The sequence below is a fragment of the Leopardus geoffroyi genome, chromosome A2, assembly GCF_018350155.1.
Source record: "Leopardus geoffroyi isolate Oge1 chromosome A2, O.geoffroyi_Oge1_pat1.0, whole genome shotgun sequence".
Classification (NCBI taxonomy): domain Eukaryota; kingdom Metazoa; phylum Chordata; class Mammalia; order Carnivora; family Felidae; genus Leopardus; species Leopardus geoffroyi.
Genome location: NC_059331.1, coordinates 21,648,951 through 21,671,554, shown reverse-complemented (window position 1 = coordinate 21,671,554; position 22,604 = coordinate 21,648,951). Strand labels below are relative to the sequence as shown.

The window sequence follows — 22,604 nt, the reverse complement described above, 5'->3', positions numbered from 1 at the left end:
GCATTTTTTTCCCTCCTCTCTAGGTACACTCCTTTCCCACGTGTTGATTTACTCTGCCTTCCAGAACAGCATCCTCTCTCCCCCTCCAAAAACCTCTATTACCTTATTTATTTCATTTTTTTCATAGCACTTATCACTATGTGAAATTTTATTTTTATTTATGTTTTTAAATGTCTATTTATTTTGAGAGAAAGAGACTGCAAGCAGGGGAGCAACATAGAGAGAGGAGAGAATCCCAAGCAGGCTCTGCACTGAGCCCCATGTAGGGCCCAAACTCACAAACCTTGAGATCATGACCTGAGCCGAAGTCAAGAGTCAGACGCTTAACCAACTAAGCCACTCAGGCACCCTGAAATTTTATTATTAGGATTTTTTCAGTATCCCTTCCACTAGAATTTAAGTTCCTTAAGGGCTAGACTTTTGTCTGTTTTGTGATTACCTTCGCAGAACAGATGGATAGATAATCTCTCTTATTTAATAGGTGAGCATACTGGGGCACCTGGGTGGCTCAGTTGGTTAAGGGTCTGACTTTAGCTCAGGTCATGACCTCACGGTTCATGAGTTCAAGCCCCGTGTCAGTCTCTGCGCTGACAGCTCAGAGCCTGGAGCCTGCTTTGGATTCCGTGTCTCCCCCTCTCTGCCCCTCCCCTGCTCATTCTCTGTCTGTCTCTCTGTGTGTCTGTCTCTCTCTCAAAAGTAAATAAACATTAGAAATTTTAAAAAATTGGTGAGCATACTGAAGTCACCAGGTTAGTGAGTAGCAGAATGAAGATTCAGGGCCAGGTCTGTCTCATAGTCAAATACATTCTGAACCTCTACCATAAGACAGAGCTTGATGAACCTGGCAAGATGGAGTGGGGGAGGAGAAGGCATAGGCCTTGAGTCCCATAGTCTGCTTCCAGCAGCAATAGCAGCTATAACAGGGCAGGAGGCATTTATGGAACTCCTAGGAGCCTTCTCCAGCACTGCTGCAGGAGGCAAAGTCAGGTGGGCTTCACTCTTGCCTTCTTGAATTCAGCTCATGGGCTGTTTAGACAGAGACACACGTTCTAGCCTCTTTACTGCAAAGCAGACTGCGCTAGAAGCTATAAAGTTCACAAAGTGCTTTCCAGGTGCTGTCGTAGTCTGCTTAGACTGCTATCACAAAATACCATGGACTAGGTGGCTTAAACAACAGGAATTTATTTATTGCAGTTCTGGAGGCTGGAAAGCCCAGGATAAAGTGCTGGCTGGTTTGTAGATGGCTGCCTTCTTGCTGTATCCTCACATGGCAGAGAGACAGCATTCCTATTCCTCTCTCTCTTGTCTCTTAAAAGGGCACTAACCCTATTCATGAGGGTACCCCACTCATGACCTAATTACCTCCCAAACGCCCCACCTCCAAATACCATCACGTTGGGAATTAGGGCTTAAACAGATGAATTTGGGGAGGGCAACAACATCCAGTCCACAGCAGGTGCTGACTGTATTACTCGGGAAGTCCTGGACAATGGGGTCTTGGAGAGTGGTTGCAGGGGGAATGCCATCAGAGGAGGTGCCTTGGGCAAGGGCAACAGGAATAAAAGCCAATGAGAGAGGGCCTGTTTGAGGAATGGTAAGGGCTCTGATGGCTAGGCCTGGAGAGTGCTGGGGAATAATGATGATGGTCTGAAAGGTGGTTCAGAAGGTAGGCTGGAGTCAAATCACGGAAAGCCTAAAAGAGACTGGGAAAGTGCCCTCCCTAGGGATGCACAGTAGATAATAAGAACAAGGACAGAGCAGCTGATGCTGTGTGTTGGGTGCTTTACGTTTTACAAAGCAATTCCCAGCCATTCCTCTGCTCTGTCCTCACAGCTGGAACATGCGAGCAAACGCTGCAAGTTTAGGATCAGGAGCCCAGGGTCCGCTCCACTGAGGCAAAAGTTGTGCAGTCTTAAACAAGTCGTCTTACATCTCCACTGTCTCCCCTTACTCCTCTGACAACAGGATCCAATTCTCAGAAGTTTAGGAAGGATTACACAAGAGCACACACGTGAAAAAATGCTGCACTTAACTTCTGGTCCTCAGTCCTTTCTTTGTAAAACAGGGACAATTCCTGTCCTACCTCATTTAGGGGGCTGTGGCGCAACTTTGTAATCAAGGCCAAAAGGGAAGAATCTTATTAACAAGGCCGGAGAAATCAGTGTTTCTTGGTTAGCAGGCTGAGAGCCTCAGGGAAGAGGCTTTGGGCTACTTTAACAGCTTCTCCTAACTTATTTGAGACGGGGAGGGATAGGCACAGAAAACGCCTGAGCTCACACAAAAGGGAAAAGAGATGCGGCGCAGGAACACTGACGTCACTCAAGCCGCTCACTTAAAGGGCCAGAACGTTTCTTGCTTCGTCCCCGCCGCCCCCAAATCACCAATCAGAGAGCGAGCCGCCCCATGACGCTATCTTCCCGCGACTAGGCCGGCTGGCGGCGGCGGCGTTTCCTGGTGACCGAGGCGGGGCGCCGAGGAGATGGGCAGCCGAGAGGTGCTGGGCCAGGCGGCCCGGCTGGCCTCCTCCGGTCTGCTCCTGCAGGTATTCTGCCCCGCCGGTCGCAGACCAACCCGCAGTCCGGAGGCGCGGGGAGGCGGTCCTGGGGCCCTTGAGAGCGCGCTTCGGGGCACCCCCAGTCCCGGCGTGGACCCCCACTACTGAGGGTTCAACAGGAGACGGTGGCGGCGGAGAACCGGCACCTGGGCAGGAGTTCAGAGGCCTGGCTGGGAGACTACAAACAAGTCGTTTTCCTTCTGAGCGTTATATTTCCCATATGGTAGTAGGACAGGGCTAGGTCAGGTGGCAGGGGCGCCTTTGGTGCTCTAGAATTGGATATTTTTAAGGCAAGGAGTTCACTCTCTCCTTCCCACACCGCTGACCCTCAAACATCTTCAAGCTCTCTGACTCTGACTGAGTTCATAGAGACAGTATGGCATAGCTAAGAAAAAGATACCTGGGCTTAGACAGCCCTAGATTGGAAACCTGGTTCTACTACGTGCTTTCTGCATGAACCAAGACAAAGGATTTCTCTTGCTAAGCCTCAGCTCCTCATCGGGAAAATTGGGGTAATAATAGTACCTAGCTCATAAAGTTTCTATGAGGCTTGACTGAAGTCATTCAGATAATTGTATTTAATGCTGTACCTGGCTCTTGGTGGGCACTTAGTAAATGTTAGCTGCATTTTCCTTCTGGCTATGTGACCTTAGATAAGTCACTTCCCCTTCCTGGCCCTAATTTTCATCATCTGTCAGTTAAGGTACATACCAGTTGGTCCAAATGGTGTCTAAAGATTCTTTTAACACTAGGAGTTAGTCATTCTAAGTGGCTCAGTTCAGCCCTTATTCAGAAGAGTCCTGAATCCACCCTTCCCCTATATTTTAGAGGCAGCATTTCACTTGGATATTAAGAGAGAGAACCAGGCACATGTGAGCTCAGGTTTGGTCCTTGTCACTTGGTAGTTCCCTGCCCTTGTGAAAATCGCTTTACTTTGAATATCAGTTTCCTCATCTTAAATGAGAACATTAGTGCAACCTCATGGGGTCATTAGCAAGATTAGATGACATGCCTGTTAAGTGCCTGGCGCGTTATAAGTACTTAGTGAATGTTAGGTATTTTTATTATAGTAATAAGGATTTTCTTAAATGGTCATTATAGGAATGGAATGAAACAATTTACATAAAGCATGTAGAAGAGTTCCTTGCACAAGTCATGTGCTTAATAAACATTCACCTAACCTTAAATTAACTAAACCTTGAATGTACCAAGTTTTTTCTTCTATCCACGACATAAAAAAACTGAGTTCATTGCTTTATCCGCAGTGCTGATTGTTCAGGCTTTGATGATACCTTACGGCCCAGATTGGCTTCGTAAAAAGAAAACAAGTCTTGGGGCGCCTTGGTTGCTCAGTCAGTTAAGTGTCCAACTCTTGATAGTGACTCAGGTCGTGACCTTGAGGTTGTGAGGTCGAGCCCCGTGTCGGGCTTTATGCTGACAGCATGAAGCCTGCTTGGGATTCTCGCTCTCTGCCCCTTCCCTGCTCGTGCGCATACACACTTTCTCTCAAAATCAATAGACATTAAAAAAGAAAGAAGGAAGGAAGGAAGGAAGGAAGGAAGGAAGGAAGGAAGGAAGGAAAGGAAGGAAAACCAGTCTTAGCAGAAAACACAATGGACTGGGAGTCAGGTGGCCTACCATAAAGTCAAGCTGGGTCATATGATTATTATGTGACATTGGGCAAATCACTTTGCTCTGAGTCTTAACTTGCTTCCTGTGCATTTATCCAATTGCTTTTAAGGGTCAAATAATTAACAGATGTGAAAGAGCTTTTTTAAAACTGTAAAGTCCGTTACAAAGTTAAATGAAGACTGTGTTGCTACTAAGGGCCACTTACATGGAGCAAATACTGGGTCGCAAGAACAACATTAGAGCTTCATTAACTCGGCCCTTTCTTCAAACCAGTTAGGTTTAGACCATGGTAACTTTGACATTAAATTCGACACTAACTGTATGTACGTCATTTTTTTAAAAACAGCCATAATCTAGGCTTCCTGAGTGTTTTAATCTGGTCTTGGATGTATTCTCAAATTACAATGCAGACACTTGAGGTAGCTTTGCAATTACATTGTATCCTGAAAGAATTTGAGCTGGCCATAGTGAAAGTGTTAATTCCTTTCATTTTTTAAAAAAATTTATTTATTTTGTAAGGGAGAGAGCTCATGAGCGGGCAAGGGGTGAGGAGAGAAGGACAGAGAGAATCCCAAGCAGGCTCCACACTGTCAGCGGGGAGCCCCAGGCAGTGCTCAACCCCATGAACTGTGAGATCATGACCTGAGCCAAAATCAAGAGAGGCTTAACTGACTGAGCCACCCAGCGGCCCCCATGCCTTTCACTTTCATTGTCAAAAATGTTTTCACCTCTAAGGTCTTATTTGATGATTGTTATCAACCCTGTAAGATAGGTAACCTCATTTGACAGGAGGAAATTGAAGCTTATAAAAGTTAGGAGATGAAGGGCTTAACAGCTAAATGGTGATTTGAGACTCTCAGCTGAGTGGTTTTTCCATTCGGGGCTCCATGAATTGGCTTCAAATGTCTAAATTTGAGTAAAAAATTTGGTAAGTAGGTATGTATCTGCATGTTTCCAAGGAGAACTACAGAGGTTTCATCAGACTCTCAAAAGGCCGCCTTTGACTCCATATTGTGATATCTTGGCTTTGGAGACCTTGCTGCTCTGTGACACTTCAGGGACAGTGTTAAACTGTACTCTCCCTTTTTGGTCATACCTTTCCCTGGAGATTTTTAGACTGTTGTGGTCCACTGGCATATTTTGATTGAGTCTTTCAAATTGCACCTGTTCACAGATAACTATGAGAGTGATTTGTCATTTGCTCTGGAGCACACTGTGGGAGTACACCTGTCATGCTTCCTGGATGCAGACGGGGGCTGAGGTTTGCACCCTGCTCAGCATCCCCCTTTAGCATCCCCACTTAGCACCCTGTTGTTCTCTGTCTCATGGAAGAATTCTTTGCTCAGGTTTGAATTGACAGGTTTGAAGATTGGGATATATCCCTTTCAAATGGTAATAGCTAGAAAGAGATTGAATGTCATTATCAGAATCCCCAGATATTGCTAGGCAGAGAAGAGAGATTAGACCCTGTGATTCCTGGAGATTCTGCCATTCCCTGCAGGCTCCCACTTGCTAAGTGTGTGCTATTTCTCAACAAGCTGGAGGGAGGGCCAATGTGAAGCACTGACTAGAATTCTCTGTCTCCTGAAGTGCCTGACTTTGAGCCCAAAGGAATTCACTGACTTGTCAGGCCCTCCCTCTTATCAGTAAATTAGAGAGATTTCCAAGTGCCTTTGTGCGCTGTTCTACCATTGCACAGGAGTGCCAGGGGACCCCTCCAGGAATGAAATTTCAGCAGAAACAGACAGGTGGTATATCTTCAGGAGGGTCTCTATGGCAGAGCTGCCGTACATCAGTGTGTTATTAGAAAGAGCAGCCACATTGTTTTCATTTCAACAAAATAAATATTCCCAACATAATTTATTCTCGTGTATTTTTCTTCTTTCTCTGTAGGTGTTGTTTCGATTGATCACCTTTGTCTTGAATGCATTTATTCTTCGCTTCCTGTCGAAGGAAATCGTTGGCATAGTGAACGTGAGGTAAGAAGGGAGTACCCTGGCATTGCCCACAGCTCACGTCTCCAGTCAGGGCACCTGTGTGTCACCCTCAGATTTTGGAAGCAGGGGCCTTTACTGGAAGTGGAGTGTTCTAGCAGTGGGCTGAGGAAGAGCACGCTGGGATAGGGGAATGAGCAGGCAATGCTACTTTTAATGGACCCATGGAGTGTTTTCCATTAGCAGCCTCCAAATGCACATTTCTCTGCCAGCTGTTCCGGTTTGTCTGCTCTTAGAACCCAGGAAAGGAGTGGGAGTAATTCACTGCAAACCCTGTCTCAGGTATAATCCTGTGTTCTTGTCCTGCTGACAGCACAGGAAGCAGGAATCCCGCGGCTGGTGAGGATGTGCTTCGTAATTGCAAGGCTGGAGCAGCCTGCCTTCCCTCCTCGGTGACTTTTATAATTGGAAAATGGTGGTTAGGGTGACAGTGTGCATCCTTGTCATGAGTCCCTTGGCAGCTCTTAGAAAGCTGCTTGCTTTGTCTTTTAGACTCCATTTGTTCCTTCTACTCTCTTTTCTGTTCAAGGGCACCCACGCATATTCTGTATTCACAAATGACACAAAAGTCTATGAAGTGATGTGAATGCTCAGGTTAGCTCAGCTTCTCAGGTGTATCTTCATGTCCTCATAAACAAGACCATATGTTCCAGACAGCATTTTACATCGAATACCCACCAAACATATGCTCTGGGCTCCGTTTTCAGAGCTTAGAGAAGGTTCTCAAACTTTGATGGGCAAAGGAATCATCTGGGGGAGTTTTGCACTAGGTGGGGCTGAGAAGAGGTCCAGAAATCAGGATTTTGACAAGTTCCTTAGGTGATTTTGAAGCAGGGATCGTATTTTGAGAAATACTGTTTTAAAAGTGGGAAGGGGGGCACCTGACTGGCTCAGTGGGTCAAGTGTGTGACTCTGTGATCTCAGGGTTGTAAATTTAAGTCCCATATTGGGTGTAGAGATTACTTAAAAATAAAATCCTAGGGGCACCTGGGTGGCTTAGTTGGTTGAGCATCTGACTTCAGCTTGGGTCATGACCTCATGGTTCGTGGGTTCGAGCCCCACATCAGGCTCACTCACTGCTGTCAGCACGGAGCCTGCTTTCTCTGTCCCCCCCACCCTTTCTCGGCCCCTCACCCACTGGTTGTCTCTCTTTCAAAATAAACTTAAAAAAAATCTTAAAAATAAATAAATAAAGCAAGCAAGCAGGAAGGAAGAGGACCAAATCTCTTAGGTGTTCAGATTTGAAAGCAGTTTGGGCCTCTTGCCATCTGGTCTTCCCCAGATTCTCAGGTCTCTGCTTTGACAACCTTTATCTGGCCGGCCCTCTGCTTAACATACAGTTCAGTCTCCTCCTTCCCAATGTTGGACAGAAGCACTGGATAGCAGCATGATCCTTGGACATCCTCAGAGAGACCTTAGCCCAGCTAAGGTCTGTCTCCACGGCTGTCTCCATTCTGACTTCATCACACATGGCCTGTTGATGAGGGAAAATCTCAGCTCTTACTCGTGCAGGTGCAAGAGGGTCCACCTAAATATTGCCCACCCGGGAAAGATGGCAGACAGACCTTGCTGACCTGGGCTGCAGCGGCCTCTGTAACGGCCACCAGCCTATTGCCTATTGCCTGTCCTGAGATGCTTTTGGCCAGAGCTGCCACTCAGAGCCTCAGCTTCTCTCATAAGAGCTCTCATTGGTCACCAGTCTCAGGGTGACCAAGAGGTCCCCTTGCTCTGTGTGGTCATATCTTGTCCTTTTCTCCTATTGTCAGAGCCATACCTCTGCCTATAGCCATGAGGCCTTAGGCTTTGGGGGCCACTGTGGCACTTTCCATCCCGGGTATAATGCTCTATAGGCACACACTCAGGTGTCCTTTGTTTGGTTCCTAACTCTGTTGTTCAAATGGACCAGACTAGTACGGGGACCCTATAAAAACTCACTGCCCTTCACATCACCACCAGTGATTCATTTATTTATTTTTTTAATTTTTTTGTTTTTAATGTTTATTTATTTTTGAGACAGAGAGAGACAGAGCATGAACGGGGGAGGGGCAGAGAGAGAGGGAGACACAGAATCGGAAGCAGGCTCCAGGCTCTGAGCCATCAGCCCAGAGCCCGACGCGGGGCTCGAACTCACGGACCGCGAGATTGTGACCTGAGCTGAAGTCGGACGCTTAACCGATTGAGCCACCCAGGCGCCCCCCCCACCAGTGATTTATGACCAAGACTTTCTTTCTGTCGCTGGCAAAATCTCAGAAATTCTCTCTATGAAAAAAGATTAGAGTCACTATTGATTATTTTTTGTTAATGTTTGTTTATTTTTGAGAGAGAGAGCGTGCAAGAGCGAGCAGGGGAGGGGCAGAGTGAGTGGGGGGCGGGGGGACTGAGAAACCTAAGCAGGCTCCAGGCTCTGAGCTGTCAGCACAGAGCCCAATTCAGGGCTCAAACACACAAACCACGAAATCACAACCCAAGCTGAAGTCGGAAGGTTAACCTACTGAGCCACCCAGGCACCCCCATTATTGATTTCTGCTTTTCCTTTAAAGGCTAACACTGCTTTACTCGACCACCGTCTTCCTGGCCAGAGAGGCCTTCCGTAGAGCATGTCTGAGTGGGGGTGCCCAGCGAGACTGGAACCAGACCTTCAACCTCTTGTGGCTAACGTGAGTTGTGCTTTGGCAGGAGACAGTGCAAAAGCAAGCGTCGTAAGTGTTGTAAGTTAAACAGCAACACTTGCCCAAAGCCGAATTGTCTCCAGCCTGGGTTTCTAGGGCCTGGGCATGGGACAGGAAGAAGGCATCCAACATCTTGTCTGTTTCCTCTCTGGATGGCCAGGAGCCGGGAGGAGGCTGTGGGTGGGGGCTTCAGGGCCAGGTTTCTACCCTCTTGGGAAGTTGTTTCTGCCATTCCTGATGCCCACTCTGGGCCCCAGTGGGCCTGTGCCGTCTTCTTTAGTCCTAACATTTCCCCCTCCCTGTGGTCTTTTCTGAGCTTTTAACAACCACTTAGCATTCTTTGAAAGCCTTTTAGGGCTTTCATTATATCTTTCTTCAATTTTGTAATGTTGATTTCAATTCTCAGCCCTTGAGAATATTCTTGAAGATCAAGTACATCAGCTAAAACTTGTAATGGCCTTTCTGCAGTTAGATTCCTGCAGGGAGGGCTGGCACTTGACGTTTTTTCTCAGTGCTGCCTTCCGTAACTCCTTCTTGCCTCATGGAAATGACTGTCACGAGGCTGGTAGGTGTTCATTTTATTAGAGGATACTGTTGGCTACCCAGTCATATTTAAGTGCTCTGTGGTGCACATGCTAGGGGACACTGTGCACTGGACTGTTGCTTATTTGGGTGCAAGAACTGACTGTATACTATAGTTTAGTCATTTGTGTGCAAACAACAGGCACATACTTGCCAGGAGTTTTGTTTATCTCGTCAGTGTCACACTGTGGATAGGAGTGTAGACTTACGAGTTAGATGGGGATTGGGTCCTGCTTCTGCCCTTGGCTAATTGTCCATGACCTTGGCCAAATTCCCCAGTGCTTGTCAGCCTTAGTTTCCCCATCATTTCAATGGGGTAATAGCAGGATCATTGTGAGGGGTCTGTGTAAAAGGGGTAGATCTGAGTGCCTGGCATGTAGTAAATGCCTTAATAAGTGGTAGCTATTTTTAAAATTCTATTTCTTTTCTGTTCAATGTTACTATTTTAATATATATATTTTTTTATTTTTAGCATATTAGAAAAACATTTTTTTTTTCTTTTTCTAGGGTCCCCCTGGGTATGTTTTGGTCCTTGCTCCTGGGCTGGGTGTGGTTACAGTTGCTGGAAGTGCCTGATCCTAATGCCGTCCCCCACTATGGAAGTGGAGTGGTGTTGTTCGGTCTTTCGGCTGTGGTGGAGCTTCTGGGAGAGCCCTTCTGGGTCTTGGCACAAGCACAGATGTTTGTCAAGCTCAAGGTCAGCATGCCTTCTGCTCTGATGGGAAATTCGAAGAAGGGAAAGAGTGGTTTCTTAAAAAGATTTTCTAGGGGCGCCTGGGTGGTTAAGCATCCGACTTCAGCCAGGTCACGATCTCGCGGTCCGTGAGTTCGAGCCCCGCGTCGGGCTCTGGGCTGATGGCTCGGAGCCTGGAGCCTGTTTCTGATTCTGTGTCTCCCTCTCTCTCTGCCCCTCCCCCGTTCATGCTCTGTCTCTCTCTGTCTCAAAAATAAATAAACGTTAAAAAAAAAAATTAAAAAAGATTTTCTAGGAGTGATGATTTTTTTCACATTTGCATTTAAAAAGAAATTTGGAAAAAGGTAACATGATCAGTTTAATTCATTCCCTTGAAATTTGGCAGATGGGCTGGGCTTAAGTTTACATCTGCTATACTATTAATGCAAAAACAGGTTTGCTAATAGGGAAGTTATTAGCTTAGATAAGAATTTAAGAGGACTGTGAAGGTTTTTCAGATTTTCCTAGTGATTCTATTTTTAATTGTGTGCTAATATTAATTTTTCGTGTTTTAAAATCTGTTGTTTAATATGTACAAAAGAATATATGCTGTATGTGTAAATCTTTTTTTTAAGTTTATTTATTTATTTTTGAGAGAATAGGGACCGTGTGAGTTGGGGAGGGACAGAGAGAGGGAGAGAGAGAGAATCCCAAGCAAAGAGCCCTATGCGGGGCTTGAACTCACAAACCGTGAGATCATGACCTGAGCTGAAATCAAGAGTCCGACACTTAACCAACTGAGCCACCCAGGCACCCTGCTGTATGTGTAAATCTTAAAGCATGATAATACTGAAAATCTATGAACTTACCACCCAGCCCAACTAGAACATTGCCATGCTATGTCTAACCACATGCCCCACCCCCATTGCCGGGGTAACCACTATCCCAGGTCTCTATTTGTCATTCCTGTGCATCTTTAGTTTTTAATAACGTAAAGTGCACCCTTTACTACATATTTGCAGGTGATTGCTGAGAGCCTGTCGGTCATCCTCAAGAGTGTCCTGACAGCTTTTCTTGTGCTATGGTCGCCTCACTGGGGGCTATACATTTTCTCTTTGGCCCAGGTAAGGGTTATGGCTTTTCACTTTTGTATAATCTATGTTTCTCCATTTGATTTCTTCTTTTTTTTTTTAGGTTTATTCATTTATTATTTCTGAGAGAGAGAGAAAGAAAGAAAGAGAGAGAGGGAGGGAGGAAGGGTGAGTGAGCACAAGTGGGAGGTGGGCAGAGAGAGAGAGGGAGAGACAGAATCCAAAGCAGGCTCCAGGCTCTGAGCTGTCAGCACAGAGCCTGAGGCGGGGCTCGAACGCTGACCGCAAGATCATGACCTGAGCCAAAGTCGAAAGTTTAACTGATTGAGCTACCCAGGTGCCCCTGATTTTTTTCTTCTTGTTCCCGTTACTGTGTGTTTTACATTTGCAGTATTCATGCATGTGAGGCAGGCTGGAAACTCTAGGAAGATGGTCGTGACAGTTCTTTTCCTTTGGCTGTCCACTCTACACCACATGCTGATGCTACTGATATCCCAGCACTCGGTAAAGTGGTAAAGGCCCAGCACTCGGCCTCATTGTCCAACATAACAACTCCTTTAGATGTTCTGTGGGCGAGCCCATACCAAACTCACCTTTGATTGTCTTACTGTCTCATGGAGGAGGGAGAAAAGCAGTGAGGCAGTGGGGTGAGAACCAAATTGCATGTGTGTTTTTTTTCCCTGGATTTTAATCAGTTGTTCTCAGGATAGGAAGAAACTCTGCCAGGCCTGTTTGAAACTTGCATTGAAATCTCACACAATGCAGAGCACATGAATTGAGTCTTAGCAGGCGCACTCTCACTTTCAGCAGCTCTGGCCTCGTTGCCATCCCAGTTTCTAGTTCTAGTTCATATCTGTAGCTTGAATAAAAGTACGACTAGGGTATAGTGCTCATTTTAAAAACAAAACCTAAGATCAGATAGATATCAGAACATCTTATAGGGCAAAGCAGTTTGTAATATTTCTTAATGTATAGGAAGGTAAATTAAAATTCTTAGTCACAGTTTTAGTGAAAGTCTTTCCTGTGTCCTAAGCAAAAACCGCAAATGCATTTGTGAACACAGTAAAAGTAGATTTAAAAATAATATTATAAGAATGACAATTACCTCCCAAAAGTAGTTTGCAAACAGTTGCATATTTTAGAGAAGTTATTTGTGATTATTTTTGCCATGTTTTATTAGATCTGGGATTACAGTACTCTGCATTCATCATGTTTTTGATATATTCTTCCTAATAGAACAGGAGGCCATGGAGATGCCCAGTTATTGGTTGGCCCTTCTTGGGAAAGGCGCTTGCATTATGACTTTCTGATGGTCCTAGCTCCCACTCAGGATACATCATAGGTCAGCAAGGCCCATTCTAAGTTTATTTGCTTTCTTATTATAGGACTTCAGAGAGCTCTTCTCTGGTACATTCTCTGTCAGTGTCTGTGTGAGAGGCCTGAGGGCCATCAGCACCTCATATCAGCAGGCGATCCCTGCCAAGGGCTCTGGGATTCTCCTCTGTCCAACGCACTTCCAGGTTCCTCCTTAAACAGCTCCTTACCCCATCATATATCAAATACCCCATCTTTAGAATATATAAAGAATTCTTACAACTCAACAACAAAAAGACAGACTACCCTAAAAGTGGGTAAAGGAATGGAATACTACTTGTCAATGAGAAAGAATGAAACATGGCCTTTTGTAGCAACGTGGAGGGAACTGGAGAGTGTTATGCTAAGTGACATAAGTCATACAGAGAAAGACAGATACCTATGTTTTCACTCTTATGTGGATCCTGAGAAACTTAACAGAAGACCATGGGGGAGGGGAAGGGGAAAAAAAAGTTACAGAGAGGGAAGGAGGCAAACCATAAGAGACTGTTAAAAACTGAGAATAAACTGAGGGTTGATGGGAGGTAGGAGGGAGGGGGAAGTGGGTGATGGGCATTGAGGAGGGCACCTGTTGGGATCAGCACTGGGTGTTGTATGGGAACCAATTTGACAATAAATTCCATATTAAAAAAATAATAAATAAATAATAAAAGGGGGTAAAGGACCTGAATAAACATTTTTCCAAAGAAGATATGCAAATAAATAGCCAATAAGCACATGAAAAGATGCTTAATATCATCAGTCATTAGGCAAATGTGAATTAAAAACAATGAGATAACTTTATACCAATTAGGATGGCTGTTATCAAAAAATAAAAGTAAAACCCAGAAAATAGCAAGTGTTGCTGAGGATATGGAGAAATTGGAACCCTCATACATTGCTGGTGGGACTATAAAATGGTGCAGCCACTGTGGGAAACAGTTTGGCAGTTCCTCAGAAGGTTCAAACATAGGGGTGCCTGGGTGGTTCAGTTGGTTAAGTGTTGGACTTTGGCTCAAGTCATGATCTCCCGCATCGAGCCCTCTGCTGTCAGCACAGAGCCCACTTCAGATCCTCTGTCCCCCTGTCTCTCTGCCCCTCCCCTGCTTGTGCTCTCTCTCTCTGTCTCTCTCTCTCTGTCAAAAATAAACATTAAAAAAAAAAAAGTTAAATGTAGAACTGATGTATGCCCAGCAATTCCACTCCTAGGTATATACCCAAAAGAATGAAAGCATGAGTTCAAACAACTTGTACACAGCAACACTATTCACCATAGCCAAAAGGAGGAAAGAACCAGATGTCCATCAACTGATGAAAGGATAAACAAAATGTGGCATATCTATGCCATGGAATATTACTCAGCCATAAAAATGATAATGTGCCACGACACCATGAACTTTGAAAACATGATACCAAGTGAAAAAAGCCAGACACAAAAGGCCACCTATTGTGTGATTCCATTAATATAAAATGTCCAGAATAGGCGAGTCCATAGAGACAAAGCAGAATTTGATTGCCAGGGACAGAGGAGTAGAAAGTGACTGCTTAATGGGCACAGAATTGCCTTTTGGAGTGATGGAAATGTTCTGGAATGAAATAGTGGTGATGGTTGTATAGCACTGTGAATGTACGAAAAGCCACTGAATTGTATGTTTTAAAATGGTTAAAATAGTCAACGTCATGTTATGTGAATTTTTCCCAGTAAAAAGAGGGAAGGATCATGTAGTTGGGATTCAGTGCATGAAGACTACTCACAGGTTGTTACTGCCCTCAGGCGCTGCTCTGTGTGAAGATGAAGGGAGGTAGGGAACGGGTCCTCTTGTCACAGAAGATGTTGCATCTGGTGCTATGGCTCACAGCAGTCTCAGAGGGCTTGAGGCATGAAAGAAGGATGGTGGATGGCAGGCTCTGTCCTCAGGCATGGATAAGGGTGGAGAGCTGAGGAGCCTGAACCCACTAGACAAGACCCCTTTCTCCTTGCTCTGTGCCTTTGCCACAGGAGCAAGCCTGACGTTACCAGATTGAAAGCGGGGCCTGGAGGTCCTGTTCCTTCCTGAGCTAGTGCACATTGCTGTTCCCAGGGGGGAGAGAAGGAAGAAGAGAGCTTGTGAAAGGGGCTGTTTGGATACTCCTCCCAACCTGCAAACAAAACCCCAGGCTGCCGCTCCTGGCCAAAAGCCACCCTTTTGTCCTGGGTGAGTGGAGGGAAGGGTGGGCCCTCCTATCACCCCCCTGACTCCCTCCCCTGTCCTGTAGTAGCTCTTGCCTTGCCCACACAGTGGGCTGAGAGGAGGGAGCCAACAGCTTATTTCTGCTTTGTAATCACAGTGTGACAGGCTTCCTGGGTTTATGGAAAAGCCCCCATCCTAGATGATGGCAAGTCCCCGGATATTAGCACAGCACATATGGGTCCTCATGGTGTGCTGTCTAGGCGGGAGACTCGTTCCTTTGGCCAACTACAAACATTTTGAGAACATATGTGACATTGCTGTGGTGGTGACACTATGGGATGTCTGTCATGGAAATTATGTTCTGCCTGCCTGGAAGCACCGTTCTAGTCAGGTCAAGGGTTTGGAGCACTTTTCCCAGAGATGCCCCAGCAGAGCTGGCTTTTAGTGAGTAGTGCTCTTTTCCAGAGGGTGGGGCATTGCTCGCTAGAAGGTACAGTTAATAAAGATGGTTCTATTTCTCTTTTTTTTAAGATTGACTGATTGATTGATTGATTGATGAGAGAGAGAGAGAGAGAGAGCGGGAAGGGCAGAGAGAGGGAGAGAGAGAATCCCAGCCAGCTCTGCGCCATCAGCACAGAGCCTGACTCAGGGCTCAAACTCACGAACCGTGAGATCATGACCTGAGCCAAAATCAAGAGTCAGATGCTTAACCAACTGAGCCACCCAGGCACCACAAGCCATTTCTTGATTGGCCTTTGAGGTCAAATTCATAGTTATATCTTAATTCTGTCTATATTAAAACTGTGCAATTTAAATCCATTATTTTCTTTTTTCAGCTTTTCTATACTGCAGTTCTGGTGCTCTGCTATGTTATTTATTTCACAAAGTTATTGGGCTCCTCAGAATCAACCAAGCAACAGACTCTTCCTGTCTCCAGAATGACAGATATGTTACCCAGTATGACAAGAAGTAGAGTAAGTAATACATTCTATCTCTTATCATTTTAATCACAGATCCTGATTATCCTTGAAAGGAAGAAACTATTACTTTCTTGTTTATTGCTATAATAGCAAGGATGGTTCCATAGCTTATATTTATTGAGTGCTCACTAAGTGCTAGGCCAAGGTTTCTCAGCCTTGACATTGTTGACATTTTGGGCTAGATAATTCTTTGTTGTGGGGGCTGTCTTGTAGATTGTAGGATGTTTAGCAGCATTCTTGATCTTAACCCAGTAGTTGCCAGTAGCTACCACCTCTCAGCTGTAATAACCAAAAATGTCTCCAGACACAAATGTCCCCTGGGGGATAAAACTGCCCCCCTCGAGAACCACTTTGCTAGCTCCTATGCTGGGTGCTTTCATGCCTTATTTAATGCTTATACCAAGTCTGTGAGCCTGACATTATTATTGCAATTTTAGGGTTAAGGAACCGAGGCTTAGAGACTAAATATCTGCCCGAGGTGAGGGTCAGAGTGAGGGCAGGGGCCTGGAGTGGCTTGAATCGCCACAGAGCACAGGCTGTAACCACCGCGGGCCACTCTCTGTTTTGCTGTGTCTTGGTTTTTCTCAGGACTGCCTTCCAGCGCAGATGGTCCAGCCTGCTGACAAAGCAGGGTGACCCCTCCAGAGCTCCATTACCTAGTGTCAGGCCAGTCTCTCCGGTGACCCACTTTCCCATGTAGACCACTAAGGATTCTAGCTGCTGATATGTGGGAGCGAGGAATAACCTTTTTCTTCTGAACTCTCCAGCTCTCAGTCCATTTGACTTTTATTTCCTGACTCTGGTGGGGTCACTGCTGTCTGTGGCCCCGGCATGGTACACGTGATGTTATGCCACGTTGCCTCTGCTCAGATGCTTTGTGAACTGGGCCGACTCACTTTCCCTTTTCCCATACTTGTTTGCCGCCCACATGTGGTGCACGTAGTGGAGGTGAGGCTTTAGCTGGACTTCTCCTTATTCCTCTTTTGTGATTTCTTGAGAAAGTAGGAAAGTATTTGAGATAGAAGTCTCAGAACTTACGGAATCCTGTTAGACAGCTTTTCAAGAAAGACCAGATATTATGTAACGAAGCCAGATATGTTCTCATTTGTTAGATAAGAGTTCTCCATTCCGATCACACAGATCTCACCTTTAGCCTAAATCAGCATGGCAGTTTTGAGATACCATGCTGCCTCATCTGCAGACTTGGAGGATAAGGACTTGGGATCGCTTCTCCTGCGTAGAGCTTCTGCCACCTGCCCACAGAGCAGCTTTTTCATACCGGGCCAGCCCCTGGGCCTGGCAGTATTTTGGAAAAGAGCATTTGGACTATTAACACAGGCAAGGAGAGGGTAAGGAAAAGAGCCTCAGTGTGTATTTAATTCTGTGGTGGGCGTACAACTCTGAGCTGCAGTTTACTTGTCTGTCAAATGGGGATACTAAAAGTACCTTTCTCCTAAGGTGCTTGTAGGAACGGGATGAGATGGGGCATCTGAATACTTAACACCATGGCTGGCACAGGTGGGTGTCCATAAGTGACAGCTGATACCATGCCCCCGCCCCCCATGCCGCTGCTGCTCTCAGTAGGGATAGCTCCACCGGCACATCCTAGCAAAGCAGACACAGGTGGCATCAGGGCAGGAACCCAGTGGTTTGATCTGGCACTCCGTCCTGAAGGCACCCAGGCTCATATTTCTGGGACAGAAGTCTTGACCATGAGAAGGTATGTGTACCTGTTGCACACAGTGGGCCATTCCTGCTGACAGTCAGAGCACAGCCCTCTGCCAGGTGCTGTCTGGGATACAGATATGTAAGGTGATTGCTGGGTCTCAGGGAGCTTCCTATGCTTTTGGGAGGCAGTAAGTGCTGATATGAAGCCTGCATCACTCTCTCCAGACCTCAGGGTCCTTATTTTCTTTTTTTAATGATTTATTTATTTTTGAGAGAGAGAGAGGGAGAGAGAGCGCATGAGTGAGCGTGAGTGGGGGAGGGGCAGAGAGAGAGGGAGACACAGAATCCTAAGCAGGCTCCAGGCTCTGAGCTGTCAGCCCAGAGCCCGATGTAGGGCTCGAACCCACGAATCATGAGATCATGACCTGAGCCGAAGTCTGACACTCAGCTGACTGAGCCACCCAGGCTCCCCTCAGGGGCCTTATTTTTAAGGTGAGATAATTAGTCTGCACAACCTGTGAGGCCCCTTTGAAGACTTAAGGAATTGTGAAAGTATTTGAACTTCAACAAAGAACCGTTTATAATAACTGCCACTGACTGCATGCTTACTCTGTGAGTGGCACTCTGCTAAGCACTTTACATGGACTCATGTGCTTAAACCTCATAGTAATAACCTTATGAGATATTGTCTCCATTTCACAGATGAGAAAACTGAGGTTCAGAGTAGTTAACTGGCCAAACCAAAATCCCACATCTGAATTTGGACCCACTTCTCTCTAACTTGTATCTGTGAACTAATCTTAGTCTGTGTTTTTAATCTCCCTGCTGTGTAGTCTTCCAGAAGAAATTGGCTTATTGCCCAAAGTAGTTATTTGTTGACTTAGCAATTGGGAAGTTCTAGGTGGAACAATTCATTATTCAAGTTTTTTTTGTTGTTGTTGTTTTGTTTTGTTTTGTTTTTAAGAGAAAAGAAATGAGCTGCATCTGAATGCAGTGGATGGCTTTACCACCAGCAGCATGTACCTACCTTGACCCTTGGGAGCAGTTTTCTGCACTGGGGGTTCCCACATAGAGAGCTGGTCAATTCTATTCGAAATCAATTTGACCAAAATGGGAGATTTATTTCCTGTACTTGTAGAATTCCATCTTCTGCAAAAGAGACTTACTTAGCCTTAAAATAAATAAGTGATACTTCAAATAATGGCTGCTTTTAGATCTTTTCTATTTTTTGACACTTCTGAGTGATTTCGTATGAGAGATCTGCTAATATTTAAGTAAAGCTGAGGCATTTAACACAGCAAGCATGTCATAAGCAGTATTCTGTGTTAAGCACTGTACCAGGTGCCCTGAGTGGGGTCCCTGCCCTCAGAACTTGCATTGTGATGGGGAGGTGAGATGTGTACTCAACTAACCATTGCAAGACAGTGTGTGTGTGTAGTGTTGACAAAATAGAAGCACAGGGAAGGGACTGATGAATTCATGCAGCAGCATTGAGGAAGGCTTCTTGGAGGAAGCTACTTTTGAACCGGGCCTGGACACATGGGTGGACAGAGGTGAATGGGCATGTGTGGTAGAAATGCTCACTTGTGGCTGCGGGAAGAAGACGTTTGCTTGGGCCCCATTATCTGCCCATCACTATGTTGGCACTGGGATTGCAGAGATGACTGGGGTACTTAGGTTGGCTGAACAGTGGGGGAGGGGAGAGGAAACAAGGTGGAAGGAGTTTATGGCCTGCTGGGCTAAGGCCAGGTAGAGGTGGCCTTGGTGCTGTGGAGCGTGGGCTTGATTCAGGGGCAGCGGAGCCTAATGAAAGGTTTGTGAACAGAGCTGTGATCCAGGTGCCTGTGTCGAGGCACTTACCATCTGTTTCAGATTTATCAAGTGTCTTGTTTTCTCTCATTCAGTCCTCATACCAGGAGATAGACTCCTTATCCCATTTTGCATATGAGAAAACTGAGGCTTAGCACTAAGAAGTTGGGAGCTGCAGTTTGAGCCTCAGTCTGTGAGCTTGACTCCAAAGCCTGAACCCTCCCAGCAGGATGAGCTAGAGAAGAGGCTGGAAGTGAAGAAGCTCATGAGGAGGCAGTCCAGATGAGAAGTGATGAGGACAGTCAGAGGACATGTGAGCATGAACATAGCTGGGGCAGAGGCCATAGGCCCAGAGCAAGAGGGAGAGGAAGGGGTACTGTGTGGGATGTGGAGGTGATATGGAGACTAGACCGTGGCCGCAGACTCCCTGGTGACTGTTGTCAGTGTGGGAGGCACGTGGCTTCTGGACCGTCCTAAGGCAGGAGAGTTTGGAAAGGGGAAGAGTGACTCATATTAAAGCATTGTGAGCCCCCAAGTTCATATTGCAGACATTCCCCTGTGGTTCTGCCCATTACCTTTTGCCATCCATGCCTCTATTTCTCCATCAGTACAGGAGGCAATGGAATGGCTTGTTGGTCAGGGGATTCCAGAGAAATGCACAGCCACGTAGACCAGCTAAGCAGTACCAACCTAGCTCTTGTGAAATAGGCCTCTTTGACCTCCTGCCAAGTGACATATCCATCCTAAACAAAATAGTAAGAGCCCAAAGAATGTGCTGCTTCTTTTCTCCCACTTCTTCTTCTCAGCAGAGACCACTGAGAAGAAATCCAGTCTCTGATCAGACTTCCTGCCTCTATGTCCTGAATGAGCATTTTGGAGATAGTAAGCAGCGTGACCATTCCTTCTAAACTGTGGGTCCATTTAAATTGAAGGCATTAGGAGAATGGAATGCTCACGTGTGAGCTTTCAGGTCAAATACACTGTCAAGATTTCACTCTGGTAAACAATCTTTTTTTTTTTTTTTTTAATGTTTATTTTTGAGAGAGAGAGAGAGAGACAGAGCATGAGTAGGAGAGGAGCAGAGAGAGAGACACACACAGAATCAGAAGCATGCTCCAGCCTCTGAGCTGTCAGCAGCAAGCCCGATTTGGGGTTTGAACCCAGGAACTGTGAGATCATGACCTGAGCAGAAGTTGGACACTTAACCAACTGAGCCACCCAGGTGCCCCTGGTAAACAATCTTTTAGAGTTCAGCCATCTTCCCAACCCCATTTACAATCTCCTGGCAAGTAGGCTTCACAAAAGCCCCATGGGCAGCTGTAACTGTTCATTTCCTTTGAAAAGAGCTCAGGCACTGCTGTGCAGCACCCCCCACCCCCCACCCAGCCAAAAAGGACCACTTGGAATTGGGGTGCAGGCGAGCTGCCCACAGCTCCCCTGGAGCTAAGGGAGGGATCGGTGCTGGCGATGATGTGGCTCCCAGTGCCCTCTAGTGGTGGTAGGTACTCTGGCGCTCTTTGCTCTCGGGAAAGGAGATGCCCAATTTCCTTGACACTGGGGAAGATTTACTCCTGGGTTAGTGCTCCCCATGGCATCTGCTCCAGGTCCAGTGATGCTCTGAGAACAGCGTGGCTTGGGAGATTCAGGCTTATCCTCACAGTGTCTAGAAGAAACGCTCTGAAAACAAGGAGTGAAGATATTTGAAGCCTGAAAATGACCTTCGTTTTTAAGGGATGCTCTAGATTCCCTCTGTCCTGAATGGTAGCCACCAGCTACCCTGGACATCGAGACGGGCCGTAAGCACACCATAAGCACTGGATTTCAAAGACTTAGTATGAAAAAGATAATATGAAATGCCTCTAATATTTTTTTACATGTTGAAATGATAATATTTTGGGCTAAATAAAATATATTAAAATAATTTTATTTCCCTTTTACTGTTCACTGTGGCTGCTGTAAAATTTAAAATGATATATATAGCCTGCATTATATTTCCACTGGACAGCCGTGCTCTACACAGATGGTTTTGGGGCCAAGATCAGGGGTTCATGTGATTGGGACAGGTTCCACATCTGCCCTTGGGCCAACTTCCATAGCTGTAACTGATCTTTTGGAGAGGTGGAGTGGACTTGGCCTTTGTGATTCACCCCTTTCCTCCCAAAGAGCCCCCCTGAAATCCTCCCTTTCAAAGTCATCACTTTGAGTTAGTAAGAATTTTTCAAAATGCAGGTACCCTGAGATTAAGAACCTAACACCTAGACCGAACATTATGGGATCTCAGGATGCCTACATGAGAGAGGAGGGGCCTCCAGAGGGAACTGGGGGAGATAGAAAGACAAAAGTCACATCCAGCTAGCTGCTCCACTCTTCCAGTTTGTGGTCAGCAGTCTGGCCTTGAGACCACCTGTCTCTTACAGGTTGAACTCTGCCCTTCCTAAGCATTTACTTTCTCCTTACCTTCCTATCCTTAGGAAATGGGCAGTTTGGTGTCTCCCTGGGAGTTTTGGAAGAGCCATATCAAAATTTTTGGGTTTGTTTTTTCCTCCCCTGTATCATAACCGTTTTGAGTGGTTTGACTGACCTGGGAAGCCCGGCTCACTTTTGAAATACACAAGCAAAGCTCATATACTTTGTATAAAGGGACCCTGGATGGCAAAATACAGCATTAAGATGTGGGGTGTGTGGAGTAGAATTTGTTCTGCAGCTTGGAATGCTTCAGACCTATCTCAAGGAGATAAACGACTGTGAGCTGTGTGTTAGATACGGTCAGCTTACCATCTGTGCAACAAGGGGATAGCACAGTTCCTTAGGGGTCTCAGTGAATGAATCTTTGTAGGCCCTATTACAGAGAGGCTCTTTCCACCTAGGACTTTGTCTTCATGTTTAGCAGTGGAAACTCTTTGCTAGGATTTGCCAGGATTTGTTGGTTGCCTTCTGTGTGCTTAGCATTAAATGAAAAATTAATGGACACTCTCCAAATTGGGATTTAGGCACCAAAATGAGTTTCCCTCTCGTGTAGCATTATTGTACCCTTAGACTTGCAATGCCTGGGAGATTTTGTTTTTGTTTTGTTTTCTCTTCTAGGCTTTTGTAAATTGGAAAGAGGCTAAACTGACTTGGAGTTTTTTCAAACAGTCTTTCTTGAAGCAGATTTTGACAGAAGGTAAGTGAAAAGTCACCCTGAGCAGTCTGGATACCATAGTATATGTAAGTGAGGGAATTTCACAGAACTGCTGATTACCTAGACCTGGACCATTTGCTTTATAGAGCTCCCTGACCTGAGGAACCTCAGAAATCGGAGCTTTTAAATAAGGAGGACACTGACATTTACATACCAAGAGTCAGTGCCATTATCTAATTTCTACAGGGTCCTACAGTAATGAGGAACGATTTAATTTGAATCCACATCTAATTCCTAAACCCCATGT

The 22,604-nt window shown here is 45.8% G+C and overlaps 1 protein-coding gene across 1 annotated transcript in view; it reads left to right on the top strand.

The window, feature by feature from the left end:
• Positions 1–2,408: 2,408 nt before the first annotated feature.
• RFT1 (RFT1 homolog) overlaps positions 2,409–22,604 on the top strand; it is a 35,975-nt gene continuing 15,779 nt past the window's right edge. The window contains exons 1-7 of the mRNA XM_045493173.1: positions 2,409–2,542; positions 6,080–6,165; positions 8,721–8,837; positions 9,939–10,128; positions 11,127–11,228; positions 15,556–15,693; positions 22,261–22,339. Of these exons, the coding sequence (XP_045349129.1) occupies positions 2,480–2,542; positions 6,080–6,165; positions 8,721–8,837; positions 9,939–10,128; positions 11,127–11,228; positions 15,556–15,693; positions 22,261–22,339 (775 nt within the window). The 5' untranslated portion in view covers positions 2,409–2,479. The remainder of the gene's footprint in view (positions 2,543–6,079; positions 6,166–8,720; positions 8,838–9,938; positions 10,129–11,126; positions 11,229–15,555; positions 15,694–22,260; positions 22,340–22,604) is intronic.